The sequence below is a fragment of the Bacillus rossius genome, chromosome 1, assembly GCF_032445375.1.
Source record: "Bacillus rossius redtenbacheri isolate Brsri chromosome 1, Brsri_v3, whole genome shotgun sequence".
Taxonomy (NCBI): domain Eukaryota; kingdom Metazoa; phylum Arthropoda; class Insecta; order Phasmatodea; family Bacillidae; genus Bacillus; species Bacillus rossius.
The window spans coordinates 241,579,147-241,605,232 of record NC_086330.1 but is presented as its reverse complement, the minus strand read 5'-3'; the positions used below and the strand labels follow the sequence as shown (position 1 = coordinate 241,605,232).

General features: G+C 34.1%; 1 protein-coding gene across 1 annotated transcript in view; it reads left to right on the top strand.

The window, feature by feature from the left end:
- The window catches only part of LOC134527419 (amyloid protein-binding protein 2), a 76,233-nt gene that overhangs the window by 15,755 nt on the left and 34,392 nt on the right, over positions 1-26,086 (top strand). Inside the window, exons 5-7 of the mRNA XM_063360092.1 lie at positions 3,846-4,014; positions 4,525-4,788; positions 8,507-8,631. Coding sequence (XP_063216162.1) covers positions 3,846-4,014; positions 4,525-4,788; positions 8,507-8,631 — 558 coding nt within the window. The remainder of the gene's footprint in view (positions 1-3,845; positions 4,015-4,524; positions 4,789-8,506; positions 8,632-26,086) is intronic.

Sequence of the window (26,086 nt, the reverse complement as noted above, 5' to 3'; positions counted from 1 at the left end):
TTTATTTTATAATGCTAAACCATATTTTGAAAAATAAAGATATTTTAAATATATGTAGAGTTATTTGCAACAATAATATATAATATATATAAACCTGCTACAGTTAGTAGTGATTGAGTATGGTGAGTAATCCAACTGCCACAATGATTGAAGTGATGTGACAGTCATAAATAAGTGAAATCTTGGTTGAGTTAAAGAAAGATGGAGCTAATGTCTAAATTTTATTTTTGTGTATGGGTGCCAAGTTATTGTTATGCTGTTCTTGTTTTCAAACATTTAAAGTTTGGTGTTTGGAGGCGCAGTTAGGGATCGGGTTGTACATCCCAGCTTCAGGATAGCTGGAAGGAGACAACTAAGGCGTCATGAGGATAAAAAAATTTAAGTTGTGTTTATCATTGCCATAGGTTGTTATCTGCATTGATGTTAATTTTATGTTATACTAGTTAAAAATCTGATGAACTGTCTTCATAATTTATAAGCAAAAATGCTCAGCAATGCACTGGTATTGTATTACTGTGTTTGCATAGCTTCCAAGTGGGTGGGATTGGGAGTTTTGTTTCAAGAAAATTTAGATTGAAAAATTATTTGAGGGGACTCATATCAAAAATTTCTGAACTTCTACAAAGGAAAAAATTGTGTAATTTTGGTTGTGTATGGCCAAATCTAGTGATTATAATTTGATAATGTAGGTTATCTGTTCACAAACCACGCAATACTACCAAGTACGGCAAAATTCATTAAATTTTTTTATAACCACAAGATTAAGAACAAAATTTATTTGCAAGATAGTAACAGATATAGCTCATATTTACACTTTTAAAACTTATATATTCACTTTTGGGGAATATTACAATCACATTTACAGCAAATTTCCACTTGAATGAGGCACTTTTATTTACGTTATTTTGCTTTCAAGTCGCGAGTTGTTATATCTAAAGATAAATGCAGCAAGAAGCTACCGCTTTGTGAACGTGATTAATTGCAGTTATCAATTAAAATATTGTTTAAACTAAGGTTTTCTTATTTTGTCCATAGCATAACAGTTCCCATTTTTTTTATTGATGTTGTACATAGTAGTACATAATTTTATTTAATTATTTCTTTCCAATACTGGTACATGATAAGATACAAACAAATAGCATAATTGTTTCTTATTGCCGTATGCCCGACGATGGAAGGTTTCATTCAGGCTACACTAAAAGCATCTTTAAAAAAGGGCTGCCCAAGCCTCCATAACAGCAGTTAAATATGTTTCTTTGGAATAACCGATGCTGCGATACTTTACCCACAGTATCTACAATGCAAATGTCAACTTACTTTATTGCAAAAAGAAGGTATTTTATTTATGGGAAAACAGGTATTTACGAAAAATTTTACAGAGATCTCTTAAAAGACACCTATTTTTAGCCTGCAGTTTATAGCTCAAACTCATATCAAATTTGTGTGTACTAGAGTTGAAAATAAGTTTTGTGTAAGGTTTGTTGATTTAAAAAGATATTGATATTTAATATTATTCAAGCACTACATTACATAACAAATTTTAACCTTTTAATAGAAAAAATCCTTTGGCAAATATTGCGGGAGAAAATGGGTAATTTTGTAGAGTAGCACCTACTGGGTAATTATGTAGAGTAGCACCTACTGGGTAATTATGTATCTATCAATAAATGTTCTTTTGGCAACTATCCTTGTCTGTCATATTGTTTATTTAGTAATACTGGTGTGGGTTTTATTGGTGTGTGTTGTTTTCAAGACTATTATCCCTGCTTGGCAGGGTTGTAGGAAAGATTTGTGATATAGGGATAAACTTTATTTTCATATTAAATTGTAATTGGTAAAAATATATAGGTACATATATCTGAAGTCATTTTAAGTGCATTTCAATCCTAGAATATGTTTACAGTGGAGTCTTGCTAATCTATACCCCACTAATCTGAACGAGTTTCAGATTAAAGTAAATAACAAAAAATCCTTGTATGGTTGTGTATTTTAAATATAATTTTTTATGCCTTGATCTAATTATCATCAGGGTTAGTGATTTTGTGCTTTTAAAAGTGTTACAGAACATGTAACATGATATATTAATGCTTATAGATATGTATTGTACTACACACGGTGTCATAACTGTAGTTATTTGGTTAATAGGAAAATTTAGTAATCCAAATAGGTCTCAGTCCCAATTAGTTCTGATTAGCAGGACTCTTACTGTACTTGATTACAAATAAATGTGCATATATATAAGCTTACTACTATGTAGTTCTGATGCAATGAAACACCTAATCATTCTGCAGTTTTGTCATGGAATGTTTCATTTGAAACCTGGGAAAAATCACACAAAATACAATAATGTTGGGTCACAGTTGCATCTTAAAAACCTGTCAAAATAGTCACATGGAGATTGTGTACTGTGCCAGTTTACAGACATTTACAACGATGAGGGAGGAAGAACCGTCAACACCGCTGCATGGCCTCATGCACTCACAGAATGCACACACACTAACTGTGGCTGGTGTAGTTTTAGATTTTCCCTCTCAAGCCAAGTGGCAGCCCAGCAAGTCATCTCATGGCAAATACACTAGAGACTAATTAATACTGGACAGCTCTATACTTGTAACAGGCGATAGTGTAAAAAATAACCTAGCGGCAAGAGGTGTAATTACTAATATATTTTACATATAAATTGTGAAATTATATATAATATTATCTGGTGTCAAATATTAACTTCTTTTTAAAAACTTTAAGAACTGGAGGCTTATATCTCCCATGTATCTGTATAATGATTAAAAAAACATTTTTCTAAGAGCAAAGAAAATTTTTTTTTGTTGTCATAGTGTGGGTACCACATTTATTAAACAGATACATTGTGTGTCATACTGGGCATACCGTCTGCCAATTTAAAAAAAGTTTTAAATGAGTCTGCGATAGTTTTGTGTACATTATCATATTGTGGATTGTTTTCTACATGCACACTAGTGGTCCAGACTGTTGATCATTTAAAACACACTTTAAATACTATAATCAGTGTCCAAAAACTATCAAAAATAGGCAAGCATTAGTTAGGTACCAACATTGTTTAAAGTCGAAAACTCAAGATAACAGCAGTCGTTGGATTGGCTAAAATTTTCACCTTGTAGATAACCTCTCACAGAAAAAAATGTACAAAACTAATAATATAACAGCAATGTATATGGCCAGAGCTCTGCTAATCCTTGTAGAATCATCTATCTCTACCTGCAGCCATCGAATCTTCTAAGGGACCTTCCAAGGAGAATTATATTGCTCTACATATTTAACTAAAATTTTAAATAGTGTGTGTTTTAAATTTGGGATGCAATTCATTCCGCTATGGTTACGCACCAGTGGTGAAATAGCTTATTATTTGTTGTATGTTTCAAATGCTGACTTAAATGCTTGTTTACAATCATGTCTGTGAATGTTTTTAATAGTTTTGAACTGCTGGATATGGTGTGTTTTCAATCATGTGCATATATTGAATATGGTCAGAGTACAGTGCTTTCTTTGAAAATAGTTTTTTAAGAACACTAAATTTTGTCACAGACATACTAATATATAATAAATTCAAGAAACAGGTAAAAGATATTTCCCGCCTGATTTTTTTGGAAAGATACCTTCTAATTTTGTGCTAAAAAATCTGGATCCCATCCAGTTCTTTTTTAAACACATCCATTATGTTTATTGAGCAGCACAGACAAAACCTCAGGAAACTCAAAATTATTGTTCCAGTTTTACTCTACAGTTCTGCGATGCATCACTTGCTCGAGCATGCGGATGTAGTTGACGACTGCCGTGCGTTCCTTGTCTGAGATGCAGCTTACTGTTCCCAGGCTGCTCCATGCCCAGGCTGCATTCTGCAACTTCTCCGGTGCAAACGAGACGTACCAGACGGCTCTGTGTGCCATGAGCCAGCTGGAAGGGGAGGCCCAGGCAGCGCTGTTGACGTCTCTCTACACTGAGTTTTCTGCCATGCATTTCAACAAGGGAGAATACGACGAGGTACAGCTTTTGTTTATTTAGCTGTCTGCCTACAGGCATCAAGACAGTTACAGTCTTTGGGATGGCTCAAACTTTTGTCACGTTCATTGATAGCATTTGGTGTTGTGAAGTGGTTTTTATCAAAAGAAAGACTATTGTTCTTCATGTTTTGTAAAAGTTCAAGGCATGTATTCAAGAACAGACTGGATGTAAATTCAAGTGTTTAATGTCAGACAACAGTACATGATATAGTATAAAACGTTAAAATGATTTTCAAAAGAAAATAGTTTTTGCCTATGTAGGTAGTTTTCCACTAAGTCATTCCCATTGCTGAGAGCACTAGAAAGGGAAGGATCTTTTTTTTTGTGTTCATTGCCACTAACAGTTAGTTACATGTAGTTTATGAAATTCTCCCCAGGTGTTTAGGAAATGTGAGTGGATTTGAGGTGAGCGTGGCACCCACACTCCCGGTGCGTGTCATGGTGGCGTGGAGATGTGTGGTGCGGTGGTGGGACACGCGGTGTGCTGCAGTCGTACAGGTGGAGCAGGAGAGCGGTGGAGAGCCTGGCGCCCACTCTCCCGGTGCGTGTCGTGGTGGACGTGCTGCGCCAGCAGGCCAAGGCGTGCGTGGTGAAGCGTGAGTTCGAGCGCGCCGGCCTTATTGCAAGGCAGGCCATGCTGCTGAGCCGGGATGTGTTCTGCCGTGGCCATCCCAAGTACTCCGACACCCTCATCGACTATGGCTTCTACCTGCTCAACTTCGACATGATCCGGCAGGCCGTCGTCGTCTACGAGGTCAGAGCTAGTCACTCAATTTGCAAAACCAACAGTTTTGAAACTATTTTAATTATTGATGGGGAATGTAGTTGGGGGAGGGGAGTGTTCAGCTTAATTTAAATTTGATTGTATCATTTATACAAGCAACTCAGGCATAATGAAATTTTGGTGCATGTGAGTTTTAAAATCCAAGCTCGATTGTGCTGTATGTACATGTGCATGCATTAAACTGATTTTCTTTTGTGATTAAATTCGGGCTTTAATAAAGCTTGAATATTTTTAACTTGATAAAGTTATTTTTTACATTAACAGTGTTTTTCTGTAATGTAAGGCAACCTACCTGGGATGTGTCAATTTTACATTTCTTCGATTCAGGTTCTGATTCCCCAATTTCCTTCGATTCCAGGTTTGATTCCGATTCTTATCACCAATCTTACTTTCTGAATGAAATTATGTAAATTCTAGTAGAAGGTTAACCTAAAGAATAACACTTATGAAGTCTAAATATATGTACATTTTCTGAAAATGTACATTTGGAAAGCTTGCAAGTATTGCAGAGTACATAATTAAAACTGATCATAATCCATGATTTTGTGTTCTTGTGAAATTCCTCTCTATTGCCATGATCTTTAACTGTCATGATTGTTGTGTTTCAGTTGATTTACTTCTGTGAACATTTATAATGAAATTGAAACACTATTCTGATCATGAGATATTTTCTGTTTATTGTGATTCAAATTCACGATTTTTTAATAATGCAAGCTATCATGGTAACTGCAAATGAAACAACACAAATATGAAACCAGTACATTATGTACAAAAATTTGTTTAGGCACTGGAAGGAACGTGTTATGCAGAAAAATTAAATCTTTGGCATTCAATTTAATGACTATATGCGCGTAAATCCAATTTTAAATTAACTTTTTTAAGCAAAAATTTTTTACGTAAAAGTATAAATTTAACGTGAAATTAGCTTTAGTATGCTAAATACTGAAAAATAAATAAAACTAAAATGTTTTATAAATAACATGGCTGGCTATCCTGCATTAAGTTATTTATTTCAACATGGCATTTTGATTGCTCGTCGATCTTGTAAGTGGAAAATATTATTTTATCGAGTGGAGAGAAAAGTTACATTAATGTTGAATTCATGGAAATAAAGGTGTTATTTTGAGATGAGTTTATATTTTCCCCACAAGTACAGAAATCTAACTTTGGTTAGTACAGTGTTACAGATAAATATAGGTGGTTGCGGTTGTGATCTAACCAACTGGCTGGAAAATATGCAATTGTGGCAAGAATCAGTTTATATGAATCTATTTTACATCCAAATTATTGACAGTTCTTACTACCAAACATTCTATATATATGATTTCTTATATGGCTCCATTCCTCCTTACATCTTTAGAATCAATAGTTTTGATTCCAGGTAAAATCAGTGGAATTAAAGCACTGAAGAATCGACATGCCCATACCTAATACCTGCAGAACTTTCCAGCTGATATGAAAAATGTTTAACTCATGGTACATATTTTCTTTCAGTCAAAATTCTGTTAAAATAGGAAATCATTGTCAGTTGAAACAAAATAAATTAACAAAATGAAGAGTCAGATACCGTGTTTAATCGCATAATCGTTGCACATTTTATACTAAAATCAAGTTTGAAAAGTAGGGGTGCAAAGCTTATGCGAAAAAAATTTTTTTATTTTGTTAGGTAAAGTTATTCATAATAACAATACCCATTCATGGAAAGTACGTTTATTTAAAAAGTGGAGTGTATAAAAGCACGCCGAACAATTTGAATTAATGTCTTGCAACGAAAACCTTTCTTCAACTTTAAATTGAAAAACAAAATATGAATGCGAGCCTGAACTAAAGCATAACTATCGTCGTAGTACACACCACGAAAGAGTGCGGGCCAACAAATGTAGTTAACTCAGCTCTCGACAGAGAGCGGGCTTTGCATGAAATCGGCAAGAGATCAGTATCGATATTCGACTACGTGCGCGTGCTCTATACGGGAAGCAACATAACCAATCATGAATGATGCCAACTAGCGCTGGCTGCATTTTTATAAGCGGTACACCATGGCGACGCAGACGAACAGATAAAGGTTATAACGTTTAAAAAGTCTTTAAAAGAAAATTAACACATCAGACAACTTTGTATTTCCGTTAATTAAATAATTTAGTGGTAATGTCCGAATAAATATTAGATTTATACTTTAAAAAACATCGTTTTATACTGAAAATATACCTACATAAAGTGCTCGAAATCTAATAGCGGAACCAAAAACATCATGCGATGTTTATGTGAGAGGTTTTTTTATCCAAATTTTGACGCACTAAAGTACCGTGTTTTCTCACATAATCGTCGCAGATTTTATTCTAAAATCAAGTTTGAAAAGTAGGGGTGCGACCATTGTGCGGAAAATTTTTTTTTGTTAGGTAAAGTTATTCATAAAAACAAAACCTGATCATGGAAAGTACGTTTATTTAAAAAAAGGCGGAGTATACAAGAGCATGCCAAACAATCTATATTAATAATTCCTTAAACAAAAACCTTTCTTCAAAATTAAAAACTCTAACGCGAACGCAAGCCACTAGAATCTGACGTGAACTAACGTGTCGTAGTACACACTTGCCACGAAAGAATGCGGGCCATCAAATGTAGTTAACTCGGCGCCTGACAGATAGCGCGCGTTGCATCCAATCGGCGAGATATCGATATTCTACTACGTGCGCACTCTCTATACGGGAAGCAACATAACCAAACATGAATGATGCGCTGGCTACATTTTTATAAGCGGTACGCCACGGTAACGCAGACAATCAGATAAAGGAAATACCGTTTAAAAACGTCTTTAAAAGAAAATTCACATGTCAGACAACTTTGTATTTCCGTTTATTAAATAAATAAGTGGTAATGACCGTAATTAAATTTTAGATTACACCTACACCGCGGCGACGCAGACGATCAGATAAAGGAAATAACTTTTAAAAACGTCTTTTTAAGAAAATTTTCTCGCCAAACAACGTCGTATTTTTCCGTTAATTTATTAAGTAAGTGGTAATGACCAAATAAATATTAGATTTCTACTTTAAAATACATCGTTTTATACGGAAAAGATACCTACACAAAGCATTCAGCATCTACTAGCGGGGCCAAAAACATCATGCGACGTTTACGCGAGAAGTTTTTTTATCCCAATTTTGACAGCCTAAAATATGGTTGTGACGATTACGCGCGTGCGACTATTCTGCGATAAAACACGGTATATGTGCGACGATTATGCCCATGCGACGATCATGCAATAAAACAGGTTAATAATTTCATGATGTAATCTTCAGTCCAGAGAAAAAAGTTTATTTTATTAGCTCAAAGACAATTAATTATTAGGGCTCATGGCAGCTTTAAAGGAGAAATTATTTCATACAGTCAGTAGCAGGTGTGAATTTTATGAAAGAAAACAATGCCTGGATAAAAAAGTTTTTCTAATAAAATGTAAATGATAATTCTCGCATAATAAACTCATAATAGATAAAAATGAGATTAGTGAAATATCAGTAATACATTTTACTATAAAAATAGCATTTTTAGGTTTCAACTTGCTTGTAATTATCCTTGAGAAGTTATGGAATAGTGTAATGAATGTTTACTGCTGTGTGTGCCACAGATATTTGAATGTTTTTTTTTTTTTTACGTATCATATTTTCTTTGTTTCTTTTGTTCTTAGAAAGCTCTCGACATTCGTCGGAAAACTTATGGCAAAGTTAACTTGCGTGTGGCAATGGCTCATGAAGACTTGGCTTATGCCCTGTACGTTTACGAATACAATTCAGGCCGGTTCTTGAGAGCGAGGTAAGTGTAAATCAGTATGAACATGAAGCAATACGATTACTTGTAACTTCTTTGCCGAAAAGCTTTGTTCGTTATAAGATTTGCTCCTTTTTTTCAAGATCGTGAGATTTTTGAGTTTGTTACCAGTGAACTAAATTTGTCACATGTGTAAGTAACTAAACTCGAGACCAAATTTGATTTGCATGCTTCTGTCCATATTTCAGTTCTTGAAGAAGGTTTTTAACAGAATTATCAACATTGTTCTTTGGCCTAGCGGGTGCTATAAGCTTCATCCAGATTAAATTATCAGCAATGATTCATCTCTTGCTAATGCTGTAAACATAGCTATAGCAAGCCTCAAACCCCTACCACCTGATGACCTTGCTTCGATCCTGTCTCAGATGCCTGGAACTAAGTTTCTCATGATTGTTTGGTTTTTTTACCAGTTCTAAAGCCATGTTAAAAGTCAGTGAAAACCATTTGAAATTGAAATTGGCCTAAAGTTTGAAGATTTAACTTATTACCTTATACCTATTTTATGTATAGGAATGACCTTAGTAAACTTCCTTTGCAAGGGTAAACCCCTCTGTCAATACTACCATTAAAGATATGTTCCAGAAGGGGAGCAAGAATTAAAAAGCAGCCGTTTATAATAAAACATGGAATGCCATCTTTACCTGTTAACAAAGTTGATTTTAAGGTTTTAATACTCCAGAGAAGAAGACTAATGATATTATTAGAGCCAAGATTTTGTGGTGTTAAAAAATAAAAGCCAATTTTGTCAATAAAAATAGCTGATTTCATCTTTATCGTAATTAAAAATTAAAACACATGTAAAAATAAGTATATCAAGCACAATTACATTGCTCAACTGTTTCAACAATTTGTGGTAAGACACTTCATATATATATAACTTACTCTCATCAATATATTTAGTAGTATATGTAAATGAACAAATTTGAAGTGTCTTACCACAAATTGTTGAAACAGTTGAGCAATGTAATTGTGCTTGATATACATATTTTTACACGTGTTTTAATTTTTAATTACAATAAAGATGAAATCAGCTATTTTTAATTACAAAATTGGCTTTTATTTTTTAAAACCATAAAATCTTGGCTCTAATAATATCATTAGAGTCTTCTTCTCTGGAGTATTAAAACCTTAAAATAACTTTGTTAACAGGTACAGATGGCATTCCATGTTTTATTATAAACGGCTGCTTTTTAATTCTTGCTCCCCTTCTGGAACATATCTTTAATAGTAGTATTGACAGAGGGATTTACCCTTGCAAAGGAAGTTTACTAAGGTCATTCCTATACATAAAAAAGGTATAAGGTAATAAGTTAAATCTTCAAACTTTAGGCCAATTTCACTTTCAAATGGTTTTCACTGACTTTTAACATGGCTTTAGAACTGGTAAAAAAACCAAACAACCATGACAAACTTAGTTTCATTTCTTAACCATGTCTATTCAGAAGTTATTACATGTGGTTAAGTCAGTGATTGGTTCTTTGATTTAGTTAAAGCATTTGATACTGTCAATCATCACATTCTACTAAATGTGCTATAAATTTGGCTGAGAAAAAATACATAATTTGGTTATCTATTTTTGTGAATAACGGAAATTTTTAAGTATCAATACAAAATGTAAACTCTGATCTACATTTGGCAAGTTCTGGCGTTACTTTCCAATATCTACATTGATGACATAATTTTAGCGCCAAATCATTCAACAGGCATTCTTTTCACTAATCTAGAGACCCCGAAAAATGGTGAAGTGCGAAATTCACGAAATAACGCGAAAATTTGATACTTTAAACGAATTTTGCGACTTTCCTTTGATTTCGACATAGTCACGAAATTCACGAATTTTCGCGCGAAATTCACGCTTTTTCGCACAAAATAATGTCCTTATGTCGTAAGTTCTATTTATTTACGCCATCATAAACATAGGCGTGAAATAAACATAGACTGAAAGACTAGTGCCGTGATATTATCTTCGTTTTGACACGTTAGTGAAATTCACGTATTTTTATTACTCTGTTTACAAACAGTAAATATTGCCATCGCAAATGAAAACAAAATGTAAAAATTGTCAACAATCGATATGTGCGCACTACCAACATAACAAATTGACTCCACAGTTTTCGTGTTTTGAATAATGGTCGTTTCTGCCGCAAGGCGCACTGGTGTCGATTTTTCTAACCTAATTTAATCGCATCGAGCTAAGATGGCAGTCATTTTTGCGTGCACATATCTATGAGTAGAGCCAAGATTATATGGTTTTATGCGAAATCGCGAATTTTCACGCGAAATTCATCCCAAACCGCGAAAAATGCGAAATGTTTTCTAACCACAAATAAACACCTCAATATTGATTTAAATCGTTAACTACCGACTATTGGTTGATTGACAAAAATTCCGTATCTGTTTGTAGAAGAAATGGTCGTCATCCAACTGCAGTGTGGTGGTTATTTAATACGTTAATTATTCATCTTAAAAAATTACAATATATCACAAAAATTGACGATTTCACAAACAAAAAAAAGATCGTTATCGGAGTTAGGTTAGGGTTTTTAAAACTCATCTAGCCACTAGAGATCACGCAATATTAACAACTGACGATCGTAAACTAAAATTAACAAGTTAACAAACACAACAACGTGAAAAATCTCAGCGCCTTGTTTGCTGTATCCTTTGAAAAATACACGTGAACAAAAACTGCATTCATTAAATAAATACGTATGAAAATAAAATGAAAGCGAATACTTATATTTAATGATCACTTGATATTTAATGAAATTTCACTGTAACGCAATTTTGTGTGCTTGTTGAATAAGCAGTTTACCGTCAAGCCTTCATTTTCATTTCACACTTCACAGGCGAGAGAGCCAAAATCGTAACATAATCAAAGTTTTCAGATCGCTAATGAAAAAGCACCATATTGCAAGGATTTATTTATTTTACGATCATTAAATATTTTAAATAACGCTTACCTACCCAACCCTTCCGGAAAATAAATAAAAACATTTATTTCACTGACCTGACATAACCTAACCTTTTACTTCGGGTAGGCTCTCTCGCCTGTAAAAAGTAGGCTTCCCGTGGTTTATTTTTTCGCTACAACTTCAGTAAATACTAGTTTTTGGTACCTCCGGGCTTTGTTTACAAATGACGTGCATAAATGAAAGCTAAATTTCTTAATCATGCCGAAAAATAAAGCTACTGCGGCATCACGTGCTGACGAGTTTAAGAATGAGGGATTATATGTCAGTGACGGAAAAATACTTTTCTGTAAATATTGTAATTGCCGTTTGGAGCATGAACGTAAGGACACGGTAAACAAGCACATAATTAGCGACAAACATGTAAAAGCTAAACGATCCCCATGCACTTTGAAACGACAGCTTTCTATCCCAGAAGCAGGAGTGGCGCAAATATGCGCAAAAAAACAAAAGGAAGATTTTGTTCTCGAAACTGTTGAAGCCTTTGTAGCTGCAGGTATTCCTCTTGAGAAACTTGACAACAGCAAGTTGACTGCATGGATGCAGAAGCATGTAAGTGGTGCTGGTGATCTTCCAACAGCGGATTGGATGAGGAAAAAGTACATTCCCCTACTTAGAGAGAAAAAAGAAGTGGAAATCAAGCAGCAGCTCTTGGGGCAAGATGTGGTCATACTCGCAGATGAAACCACTGACAAGAGTAATAATTGTGTTTTCAACATCTTGTTTAAAATTCTGAAACCAGGTGCTGAACAAGATGTTATCTTAGGGGCTTCTTGTGTCCTTGATGCAGCAAATGCTGTTTGTTGTTCTCGGGCAGTGATTGATGTATGCTCCAAATATGAAGTCAAGGAAGAAAACATAATTGCGTATGTTACAGATAGTGCCAGGTACATGACAAAATCTGCTGGCACCCTTGAAGGTGTATTTGGTGACCACATGTACCACATACAATGTTGGGCCCATAAAGTAAACATTGTTGGGCAGATCTGGCAAAACAACTTGGAAGAACTGAACCTTTTCGTTTGTAAGGTAAAGATGGCCTTTCTTAACACCAGAAAGAGGAGGCATGCATACCTTCAATTTATTCTCCAGAAACATGGAGAAAACAAGGCTCTCGTCAAGTTATTCCCCATGCCAGTTGTTACACGTTGGAACACATGGTTTGAATCTGTATCATACCTCGCACTCCATCTGCACGACATTGTGGAATTCTTTGAGCAGCTTAGCGAAGATAACTCTGGTGTTAAATATATCAAGGGACTCCAGAAGGAAGAGTTACAATGTCTTGAGGCCACTCTTACATTTGTGGCTCAAAACTGTAACACCTTTGTAGAGCTAATTAATTTTCTTGAAGGAACAAAGTATCCTACTGCTCATCAGTTGTGCACAAAATTGAGTAAACTGCAAACTACTCTTGATGTCTTGGCTAAGGGAATATTTCCTGAAAATGTTGAAGACATTTTGGCTGAAATGAAAACTGTCAACTCTGCAGCCCTTAAAGAGCAGTTCAAGAACACAGCTAAACTCAGTCTTATAAAACTGATTGATCTGGTGAACACTGATCCATCTCGTCAACTATTTCTGGGAATCAGCGCTCTAATGAATCCTCAAAATGTAGGAAACATTCGTGTGGAGGAAAAAGAATTCCAGAAACATATTGGGAACCTACCTTTCCTTTGCAAGGTGCAGAAGACCTCTGTAGCAACAGGCTACATAACACTCCAAAACCTGGTTTCCCAAGAGCAGAAGAAACCGCATGTGAACTATATAGACATGGTGGACATACTATGTAAAATGAAAGCGGATTATCCTGAATTTGCAGCTGCTGCTTTAAAGTTAATATGGATACCTGCAACGAATGTGGACTCAGAAAGATCTTTTTCTAAGTATTCTGTAGTTGTAAGTGACAGAAGAAGATCTCTAAAACCAGAGAATGCTGAACTGCTGACAATGGTGGCTTTTTCCTGAGCTTAATTATATTGCATTTATAGAACAAAAGTTTAGCTGTAGTTTATATTTTAATTAATTTAGACTCTCTCCTGAACTCAGGAACAGTACTTACCTGCATAAGAATACTGAATATTTTAGTTGTTAATTTTTTATGTACTCTCAACATAGTATTTTTTAATATGCATATTTTAAGTCTCTAACCACGAATTATTGAAGCATTTGATCAAGGCAGCTCTGCTAGGTGTGTACATGTTATTACATGTGTTTTAATTTTTTATGACGATAAAGACGAAATCCACAATTCTTAATGACGAAAAGTCCTTTTTCATAACACCATAAAATCTTGGCTCTATCTATGAGTGTTTACAACTACCGTCCACATTTTGTAAGTTTTGTGATACAATTGAATTTGTGGCTAAGATGCCGAAAACTTCGACAATGTTTGATCGCGAAAGAGAGATAAAATCGGATGATTTTATATTTTTGATCAGCGGGACAAAATTATGATGTGCAAGTTCTGCAACGTGCGGGTTGATTGTACACGCAAAGACACGTGCAAAAAGCATGTGGCAAATGACACACACAAAACAAAACAAAAAAGACAATTATTTTGTCAAGCATTCTACCGTGTCTAAACAAATCTCGATAGGCGACAGCATGAATAAAGCAAACAAGCTTTAAAGTGCAGAAAACAAGAATTTTTTTTATGATTTTGTTAATATGATGCTGTAAGTTAACATTCCTTTGGAAAAAGCTGATCATCCAGCTATGAGGGAATGGTGTAACACCCATGTTGAAGGTTAGCCTTATTTATTTAGAAATGTTTTCCCCCTCTAATAAAAGTTCATAAGCATATGTAGGCCTACAATATTATCGATTAACTTACCTTTACTTTAAATAAATATGCAAGTACCTCAGATTAACAAACACATAAATAGGATGGATTGCATTGCGAAATGGTGAGCACACCACAATATATTTTTGACTGATTGATTGATGGTTTGACTCTGTAATCCAGCAGTACCTAATCTAGAAAAGGTTAGGTTAGGTTTGGCTAAGAATTGTTTTGAATAAATTAGCCCATTAATATATTCAGCGATAACCTTATAAATCCTACCTATTTATAAGTATATTGTAAGTTATGTATACATTTTAGGTGCAGGGGATTTGCCATCATCAGCCAACACTCTTAGAGAAACTTATGTCCCAAAAATTAGCCAGGCAAATAAGGAAGCAGTAAGGCTATGAGGTTTTTTTTACACCGCCAATGGCATAATTTTTTCACAATTTTTTGCGGTCTCTACTGATTGCTTATTTTTACACCGATTTTTTGCACCGCTTGCTAATTTTTACACCGGTTTTTTGCACCGCTTTTGTCATTTTTTTACACCGAAATGAGCCAGTTTTATTTACCATTTTCTGGGGTCCTTACTAATGACTTTAGAAAGCCATGGAAAATATTATCCCTTTATGATTGCTATCTAGTTTAAGTGTAACATTTCTGTGGTTTTAAAATGGGGTAATTCAAACTTGTTACATGTTAATATTGAAATAACTACTACCATTAAATTCTCAAGAAATTTTCATCAAATTGTTTATGATTCCAAACTTGAAAATTCACCAATTTCAAAGTCATATTATGTTAAAGATCTAGACATTTTACTTGATTCTAAACTATATTTCTTCTATCTTCATATAGAATCCATTTTGTCTTATTCCAATAAAATCCTTGGTCTCATCAAATTTATTGCATTCAGTGCTTTATATTTCGATTCCACTCCAAACTTGGATTTGGTTCTATTAATTGGAATAGTATCAATAATTCTGATATCGAAAAAATAAAGTACAAATCAAATTATTTAACTTTGTATAACCCAAAAAACTAACAATTAGGGATGGGGCGACCGAATCCAATATCCGCCGAATCCTAGGGATTCGAAGGTTCGGCGGGTCTGATATAGGATTCGTCAAAGGATTCGGTTTTTACTATTTACGGGAAAAAAATACAGTAAAACTCGCTTACGAGGTCCCGCATGGTAGGTTTTTCCGTATAAAGCGTTTAAATTGCCCGAGGTCTCGTCATTTACGCCATTAAATATGTGATATAATGTCCGTTAAAATTTTTTCTGAAACTTCTTGTCTCAAATAATGGCACACGTAAATATGAAGAAAAGACAAATGAACAACAACATACGAAGAAATATGGATGATGTACCATAACTACAGTACAAACCCAATAGTTATTTTAAGATAATTACCATAAAAAGAACTAAAGATTCTTTGTAGAATACCATAATTACTACAGAAGCATGATAGATACCATATTTGCACTATAGTTACCGTAACAACTGAGATGTATATTTACCGTGATAGTAATGTATTATTTATTTATGACATATTAAATTAAAGAACATTGTTAAAAAAAAAAAAAAAGGATGTTAAACTTTGATATGTACGGTTGGCACATGTTGCTAAGAAATAATGTGATCTGAAAGAATGCAGTACTACTACGAAAAGTGAAAATGGTACTCGTGGATTTTTAGGTTATGGCAGTCTCTTTCGTTTTTCAGTAATATCGGCCGAAAATTAATGAGCGTGCTGTATCGGAAGTCGGCAGAAATGCCGATTCAACTAAATATTGGCAAAATCGGCTTCTTCAATACAGCTCTACATATAATGACATGAGTAAACATATTTCAGACTTCAGGATATTGAAAAAGACTTTAATTTCCATGTAGGTTTATTGTGTGTATGTTTTTTTTGCAAGTGTAAATTGAATGAAGTAAAATGTTTTTATTTTTATTACTTTAAATTGATTAAACTTTAATGACCAGTTACAGATATTTATGACACTAATTTTGAGGTTAAGCAATTTTACTAAAGCATTCCAGCCAAGCAGGTTGCCAGCGAGAGACGCTTCTCTTCTGCTGGAAACACTATCTCCAATCATAGAGCTAATTTAACTCCTGAACGTGCAGAACAAATTATTGTTCTGAATGATAGATTAAAGAACAGAATTTAATACTCTGTGACAATCTCTCTCAGAATTATTGTGCTGAAAAGTGGAAATGTTGAAACAATGTGAATGTACTTTTCAAACAACATGATTTTTGGTGCTAAGTTTGTTGAAGCTCAGTAAGGACTCCAGAAAAATTGACAAGGGTGAAATTTTTCCAAAGATATGTTACATTTATGTACACAAACATATACTTTGTTATGTTAGTTGGATGATATCAGTTACTAATGAACCAATGGAAACAGTTAAGATTCAATGAAAAAAAATGTTATTTTTTTTCTAGCAGTGCAAAATGTAAACACACTCTGTAAATAGTTACCCAAAATTAATAAGCCCACTTCATTTTAATACTTTATTCAAACATGATATTAAGTTTAAGATAAAAATAATTTCTCAAAAGTGTAACTGTACCACAAAAGCTCGAGCTCGGCTCGAAGTAAAATTCTTAGGCTCGCAGACCTCTAGCTTATTTATAGAAAAAATCCTAACCGCTAATCTGTACTAAAACTGAAATTTCTCAAGAAAAAATTGTTGTCTTTATATACACTTATACCAGAAATGTACCAATCTACATGTGATAAAGTCAAGGGACTTTTAGTGCAAGCAGAATACATCTCACTTACATTAGATATGTGGACATCATCTATTAAAAGATTCGGGTTTGGGTTCGAGATTCGGCAATTCCAGTCGAGGATTCGAGTTAGGATTCGGATTTGAGGAAATCAGGATTCGCCCCATCCCTACTAACAATGGTTATAAAATATATCTAAATTCCATATTAAATTCTCTTTCTGATAGAAGAAATATGTTAGATTTTTTATTTACAATAGTTATTATCACAACCTTAACTGTTCCTACATTTTTGAAACTACTAGCATTAATTTTCCTTCTTTTAATAGCTGTAAACCACCTTTTCTATGTACCTTTAAAATACTAATGATATTGTATACAGACTTATAAATAATTTCAGCATATATGTGAGCTTGTTACAGTTAACTAGTAATAAAATTCACCTTAAAAACTTCTATCATCTGCCCATCTTTAAGTTTAACTAATTTATACTATTTTATATTTTGTTTCTATTTTACATCATTGTTTTCCACATTTTTCATTCTGTTAGTATTTGTTTTAATATTGTTGAACTTTGGTTGTAGTTATAGATGTTTCATGTTTCCCTGCATTATTATCTGTTTTTTTTTTTGTTGTTGTTAGTATTTGTTTATTTTGAGTTGTTTAGTTTGTTTGTAGTGTTTTCTTTTATTTTTCTTGCTGGTGTCTAGCACCAAGGTTTCCACAACCATTTTTTGACATGTAACAAATGTTAATAAATAATAAATAAATATGTAATACATTTTTTACTGCAGCTGGAGTATGCAAAATTAATCAAGCAACATGAATATTTCAAGACAGTTTTTTTTTTTCCCGTCAGAACATCTCATTTTTAAATTAATGTTGATACTTTGGTCTTCATTTTGTTAGTACTGGTCTGTACCTCGCTGTTTCCTTTAAGGAAACTCGTAGATTTGTTCTTCTGAGTCATCATGTCCTTCAGGTTTTTGTTACGTCATTGTTTTTTTAGCTGCTGACATTTCGGTGCATAATGAACAGTCATTCTCAAGGCTTACCAGTTAGTGTTTTGCCAGAAGTCACATTGCGATACGGCCAAGCTTAAAAGGAGAGTCCTTCAGTGGAAGTGTCTGCATTTGTGTGGTCATCAGCCCATAGTCAGTTCACAGTCACCAACGGCACTGACGTGAAATTACTGTGTGTCAAGCGTTAGAACAACCCAGACATTCTGTTATAGACCACAATGCATCTCATTGGATTTGTTAAGAAGCTCTCATTGGTTTTGATTTGGTTCTTACACTACTCAAATTAAAATTTTTATTTTCCTGTTCTTCCCAATGTCCAGTTACATGAAAACTGTAGTTATTAAAAAAATATTAACAGTATAGACCAGTATAGAGGCCAACTTCTACTTTTGGATGTCCCTTCCACCAAAAAACAATATGTACATTTATTTTTCTTCCATTAGAATTACTTTCACCAACTCTTTTTCCACATCCTTTGCCACCACATATTATTCTCACAGAATCTCTATTGGTGTGATGTTGCAAAGTTGTTGTTGGTCTGTTTGACATAGTGTATAACTTTGAGGTTATAATTACTATTAGAAGTGTTTCTCCTTGGTTTTGTAACCTGAGATGCAGAAATGACATGTTTTTGACACAATCACAAATAACAGATAGATAATTATAAATCCTATGGAGAATTTAAACGTAAAATTATGTTTTGTGTGACCACATACATTTGAGGTTAACGTTAAAAGTAAAATATTTTGGAGGGTAAACAATCACACCATCAGAAATAAAAATTCATATGGTGTATTCCTTTAGCTGACAGAACAAAACTTGTGGGTACTTTTATTTCTTTCAGACTTGCAGACAGTTACCTATAACATAAGCGATATAACACACCTTGCACCTAATTTTCTTTTTAGGTTGGTTATTCTGTAACCAAATATTCTGTTTGCATTTCTTTCGTTTGGTGAAGGAGAAAAAAACACGTACATTGAGAAATTGATTTTACTGCTATATGTATATATTAAAGGTCATCAAGACACATTGTAAAATATAAAAAATTATTTTAATGCTCTTTTATGGACAGTTAAGTACATTTACCATATTGTGTTATTTGATGTGTAAATATGTTATCTCTATGTGTATGGAATTTGGTAGGAGTAATTTTCATGAATGGAATGGAAGTTACTTGGAACGGAAATGTGTCACCACAGTGCTGCCATCTATGTAAGTCTCAGAAATCTCGAAAAGATAGCAGACCTGCGTGATTCATCCATGTATACATATTGCTTTCGTGAACATCGCACAGTTTACACCAAACATAGGTATTAAAAAAAACTTTATAATAGTACGACTATCATTTAATATTTTATGTTATAACTTATAGACATTAAAACCAATAATGCCAACTTAAAAATACGTTAGAATCCTGGCATTACAACAAGGCCTGTGCGAATATTTGAATTTTCAAATACGAATAATAAACTATTAGTATTAGATTTGACTTTGAATACTAACACTTTGAAATAATGAATATTCTTTTCCTTACAAATATTTTACGGAGTATACCTTGTGAGTTTGTCGTATACCAACATTCACGATTGAGTTGAAGTCATTTGTGTGATATAAATACCCTATTTTGATGTTTTAGTGGGACTTAATAATCAAAAACATGCACAATAAACAATGATTAAAACGTGCAACAAGTATTCAAAAGTTCCCCTTCCCCTCCTCTACTGTCTCCCTAAACAGTAACAGAAAAATAGCGTGAACGATTCAAAACACGGCATATTTGCCATTTCAAACTTGAAAATAGTGTATTATTTGCATTCAGAAGTGGGAAAATATATATAAATGTCAAAAACCATGTACTGAAACACCACAAAACATGGACACTCCAATGTGTTGGCCATTAAAAGATGTATACATGTCATTGTTTCAACGGCGTATAAATCAATATACACAATCAATCTAAAACCATGTGATTCAGTAGCAGCTTACTTGCTGTCTGTATCTATGACACAACAGACATTGCAACTCAAAAATATATTTTTAAAAAAAGTACAGTTTAAGATTCTTAATGAAATTAGCAGAAATTGTGTTTATAATATTGCTGAACTAAAATACAATTTATGTGGCTGTCGTTAAGAACGAAAAATGGTGAATAACTAGGCTTTAAATATGTAAATATGAGCTCATTTTATCACTGATTTGAGAATACAGCATTTTAAAAAAAGATTCACATTTTTCATGAATTTGATTGCATTGGATTTCACTGTGTTTTGTGGTTCGCGGAAATTTTGTGGATCAATATGTAGAGTAGCAATTTCTGGAAAATAAGGCTAATAGGAACTGAAATGAAAGGTTGGTTGGTTAGGTTAAGTTAGGTTAGCTGCATGATTATAAACCCAATTATTTATTTTATAATTTAAATATTTTAACAAACATTTTCCTTACAAATATTGTAGCTGACTTGACATGACCAACCTTTCACTTTATAATTTTTTGTTTTAATTTTCCAGATGTTGTTACATTATGTAAAAAAAAATTTTGGAGGGATTATAATTTCTATTTTTACTTTTTAATTTTGATTTTTATATTCAAGGATAAATTGGTATTCATAATCATATTTGATTCAAACTAAAAAAACTTATATTCACAGAAGCTTAATTACAACCCTTAGTTAACATTGAAATGTAGAGATAGCACAGTTTTCATCATACTGCAGAGAGACAATAAATTGTTTGCGTACATATATTTGACACCAAGAAAAATAAAAGAATTTCATCATTAAATTTTTACTGTTAAATCTTAAATGTTGAAAATCAGCTCAATAAGGTTGAGGTTTGATTGGAGGAAGTATTTACAGACTGATTCCTGTTGTTAAAGTAAAAACAAATATACATAAATATACTCAATGTTATGATACGTGTTTTAAAATATTTCAGGTTAATTTCATTTTGAATTTTTCTATTAGACTGCAACTTTTAGTTTAAAAAATACTTAAACAGGGTGGCCAGCCAATCGGGAAATGCGGGAAATAGCCAGGATTTCTTAAAAAAAAACCAGGAATACCTGGAATCAACCAGGAATTTTTATTAGAATTGGGAATTTTTTTTTATGAAGTAACGATCGCAATAACATACGGTCGTTAGAAATATAAATATAGATAAATAAACCCGAGGTTTGCCGAAGGTGAATATTCGGTCGTGTTCGGGCAGGGACAGAACTTGATGTACATCTTAGGCATCCCATTAAAAGCCTATAATGGAGAAACTTGGACGTGAGCATGTACACCACCCGTCGAAGCACGACAGTATGCTCGTGTGCTATATTTTGTGAAAGTTAATTTGTTCATATTGCATTTAAAAACTTTTGTAGTACCTAAGAAAATGTTAACAATTCAGACTTCTATACTTATTATGTTTCTGTATTCAAAAGCAACAGCATTTTGGCTGAAAATGTTGTTGTAGGGTGGTAGTAATTTCTCGCACGGCATGTTGGTAGCACTAGTTTTGTATACCTATATATATATTTGTTTTCTATGCGCTCATGTTGTTGCGTCACGGTATCACGGATACTTTTCTCGAGTTTTTTAAAAGTTTAGTTGTGCGGGATGTTGTTTTGAATTTTTTAATCTAACATGTAATTTGCGCAGACTATCAAAATGTCAAAGTGTTCGGTCACCACATTCAATGACAAATATACGGAAGAGTTTGAATGGGTGGAGAAAGATCCAAAGTGCAGGACAAACGCCATTTGCAATTTGTGTAATGTTAAAATCAATATCGGTAGCATGGGAAGAACAGCATTAGCCAGCCACGCAAGAGGGGCAAAACACGTGCGTTTCGTGTCAAGTAAGAAAAATAATTTGCCACTGGATTATTTTCTGAAGAAAAGAGAAACACATGTGATTTCTACAACAGCAGGTAGTTCGTCTGTGCCATGTCCAAGTACATCAGATGTGTCACAATCAAATCCTGAAGTTTCAGGTATGACAAAATATTTGCTTAATGAAGATGCTGCAAAAGCGGAAATTGTATGGTGTATAGCAACTGTAATGAATCACTTATCATTTCGTAGTGCTGTATCTCTGGCATCATCACTGCCCCTCATGTTTCCTGACTGTAGTGTTGCCAGTAAAATGCAGATGCAAAGAACTAAATTAGCTTATACAATCGTTCATGGTATTGCACCATATTTCAGAGATAAACTTACGAACTCCTTCGAAGTGTGTGACCACATAGTTATTCCATTTGACGAGAGTGTAATAAAGTTTCTCAAAGGCAGCAGATGGATATTCATGTGAAATTTTGGAATGAAACTAAATCTGAGGTTACTAGCAGATACTTAACTTCTGCATTCCTGAATCGTACATGTGCCAGTGATCTGTTGAATTCTCTTCAGGAATTAGTGGGATCTCAGCTTCTTAAAAAAACGATACAAATTTCGATGGATGGTTCTAATGTTAACTTAAAATTTGTTAGAGATCTTGAAGCTGCTTTGCATGATGGGAGTGCAGATGCACCACATTTACTTAATTTGGGTACATGTGGCCTGCATACATTACATAATGCATTTAGGGTTGGATTTGCTGCAACTGGCTGGAAGCTAGTACAGTTTTTGCGTGCTCTATACAATTTGTTCAAAAACTCTCCTTCCAGAAGAGGAGACTTCATTCGGTACTCAAAGTCAAATAGATTCCCCTTGAAATTTTGTGCGGTTAGGTGGGTGGAAAATGTTAAAGTCACTTCCAGAGCTCAGGAAATACTACCAGATTTGTTTACATATGTTGATGGGATAACCAAAGAGAAAAAAGTCCCTAATTGTGAAAGTTTCAAAATTGTGTCAGAGTTATTACAAGACAAATTATTAGGGCCAAAGCTGGCTTTCTTCAGTGCTATGGCTACTGAAGTGGAACCCTTTTTAAAGGAATTCCAAAGTAATGTTCCATTGGTTCCTTTCCTTCACAGTGCTCTCCATCCAATGTTAAAATCAATCATGGAAATATTTGTAAAAGAAGATGTGCTTAAGAAGAAAGAGCTTTCAAAGATTGATTTGTCAACCAGTGAAACCCTTATCCCTGCAATGAATATTGATTTGGGTTTTGCTACAAGAGATGCTTTAAGGAAATTGAAATCTCATGTGAAAGACATAGACTTACTTCTCTTCAAACAAGATTGTGCAAAATTTTACAAACACTTTGCTATCAAGATTCTCTTAAAGTCACCTCTGGCATACAAATTAGCTAAGTCTGTAACCTGTCTGGATCCACTCGTCATTGCTAATAGTAGTGCATTGGCACAACAGAGAATGGTCAACCTTCTTGAAACACTTGTTGAAAAAGGATGGATCAGTGTATTATTTGCAGAGAAAGTAAAAAGTGACTTCCAAAAAATCTGTAACTTGCCAAAAATTCAAGAATGTGTTAAATCATACACAAGAAGTAATTCATGTTTCGACCATTTCTGGATGACAGCAGTTGGATTGAGTGAGCTCTTTCCAAATTTTATGTCACTTGTAAAAATTGTGCTTATCTTATCTCACGGTAATGCATTTGTAGAGAGGGGCTTTTCAATCAATGCTGAGTGTGTTGTAGAAAATCAGCTTGAAGAAAGCTTAATAGCTTTGCGACAAGTGTATGACTATGTGTCAGTTCTGGGCAGTATAAATAATCTTCTGATAGATAAAATTTCTTATCCATTCTTGTAAAAATGCTCATTCAAGATACAAAGAACATTTAGAACTGAAGAAAAAAAGAACGCAAGAAGAAATTACCAATTCTCAAATCAAGAAACAAAAGGTTTTGGAGATCAAGGAACTGGAGGCAAAAAAGGCCAAACTTCTTGCTGATGCAGCAAATATGGCTGCATTAATTGAAGTGGAAATTGCAATGAAAAACAGTAAAAGGTATGCATGTTTTATGTAAATAAGTTGAGTTCGGCAAATATTAAATTGTTTTAATGGTTGTGTTATATATAGGGCTACTCATTATCTAATTAATTGTAATACCTAGGCTATACAGTACTGTTGTTTAATTTCGGTGATGTGAAGATTATAATTTTTTTTTTTTGTGGTAGGTTTTGTTTTAAGCAAGTTCATTGATTTAATTTCTAAGCCTATAGTTAAGTTGTCTATTGTTTAACGCCAATAAAACATCATATTGGGTGTGCTTCGTGTAACAAAAATGCAAATGGTATGCAAATATTGATAAAAACCACCCTTGAAAAAACCTGGAAAAAACCAGGAATTTTATTATCCCAGAAGAGTGGCCACCCTGTTAAAAGATAACACCACGTTCGTAATGCTGTAGAGAACCGATGAAATGTTTTTTATGTTTGACATCATGTTTGTTCCATCACAATTTTCCTGGTTCTTGTTATATCTTGATGACTATTCAAGTTTACACAATTTACTATAGGGTAGTTTCACTGCCATAATGTTTCCTTTAGCACACCAGTATGCTTAGTATATCCCCTGAGCCCTGATGTTTGCAAAAGTTAGTATTTGTGGGTGCATGTTGGCACACGTGGTTCCGCCATCTTGACGACTTCGGCTTGTGGCTATAGTTTTAACCTGTTAAATTTTTGTTTTGTAATGTGTGCTTATTTCATTGCATTTTTGGTGCATACTAAAATTTCACCCTCAATGTACCTAAAGAAACACAGGCAATGATAGTTCCTGTCTAGGGGGAAATGTCACAGATTCAGCGATGAAGCATTTACATGCGACGCATTCAGTATTCCTGTTGTTCAGCTAGCCCTGTCTCGCGGTACCGCTCTGACCACTTACTTATCACTTACACACTTCTGCAAGCACGCAGGGGCAGTGGCCTGCTGTCAGCACCCGTGGCATAGTGGTTTCATTTATTTACTCTAATTATTTACCTGTTACGTCTGTTAGATAACGATAGAGCAGGGTTATTACACTTCACTTATTGAAATAAAAAGATTTTCTTTATTTTTCATTTGAGAGTTTTTATTCTCCTAAAGATGAAACAACCGAATCCAATCATTTCAATATTTTTCTCACGCGTTCAGCTCATCCATCCAATTGTCGATAATTGCTTTTTGCTCGGGCGATGAAAATTAAGCAGAAAAAAAAAACAAGCGTAGATTAAGTCCTTCAGTAAAAAGTTACTTTAAGTACACAAGTGAGGCCCCAAACCTGGCCGCACCTGGCGAAACACTGTCCCCACGAATCAAAATGCCGACGAAGATGGTCACAATTTCTAATTAAATGGCCGAATAAAAATAAAAATATTAGGTTAACTTAACACTTGGCATGGCTCTGACCACCAACGTTAAATTTTCTATCCCACAATTCTCCTACATATTTGGCGAGAAGCCACCGAACGCACCCTCCTGGTGCAGCAATCGACAGACGACTGACGAGATCATGGCACTGGTTCCTCCACCCAGGAAGGGCAGTCACATGACCTCACCGACCAATCACCTACACTCTTCATTCACACTAACAATTACAAGCCAATCAGAACACAGAACATATACACTGAAAACCATTTCCACACATAGAAACAGGGGATTCACTTTCTCCTTCTCTCTCCAACACCGTGGGAGAGTAGTTCTCCTCCAGTTCCCACGCAGTGATGAGATATCGTTACAGTCACTCTCTTACTGGGGAATCATTGTTTCTTTCCACTTGCACTCTCTCTTTCTACACATCACCCCAGACACAGTCCCTGGTTCTAGAACCATTATGCAACATCTGCATTCTAATAAAAACGTAATATATAATTATAATACAATATTCAAATTTAAATAAATAATAGAACAACTCATCACACATAATATTAGGTAAATATAACTAGCAAAAGAAAGTTGAAAGGATGACAGAATAAACATGATTATTAAATAATTATAAATTCAGAATAAAATATCCCGGCAAATTAACCCATTCTT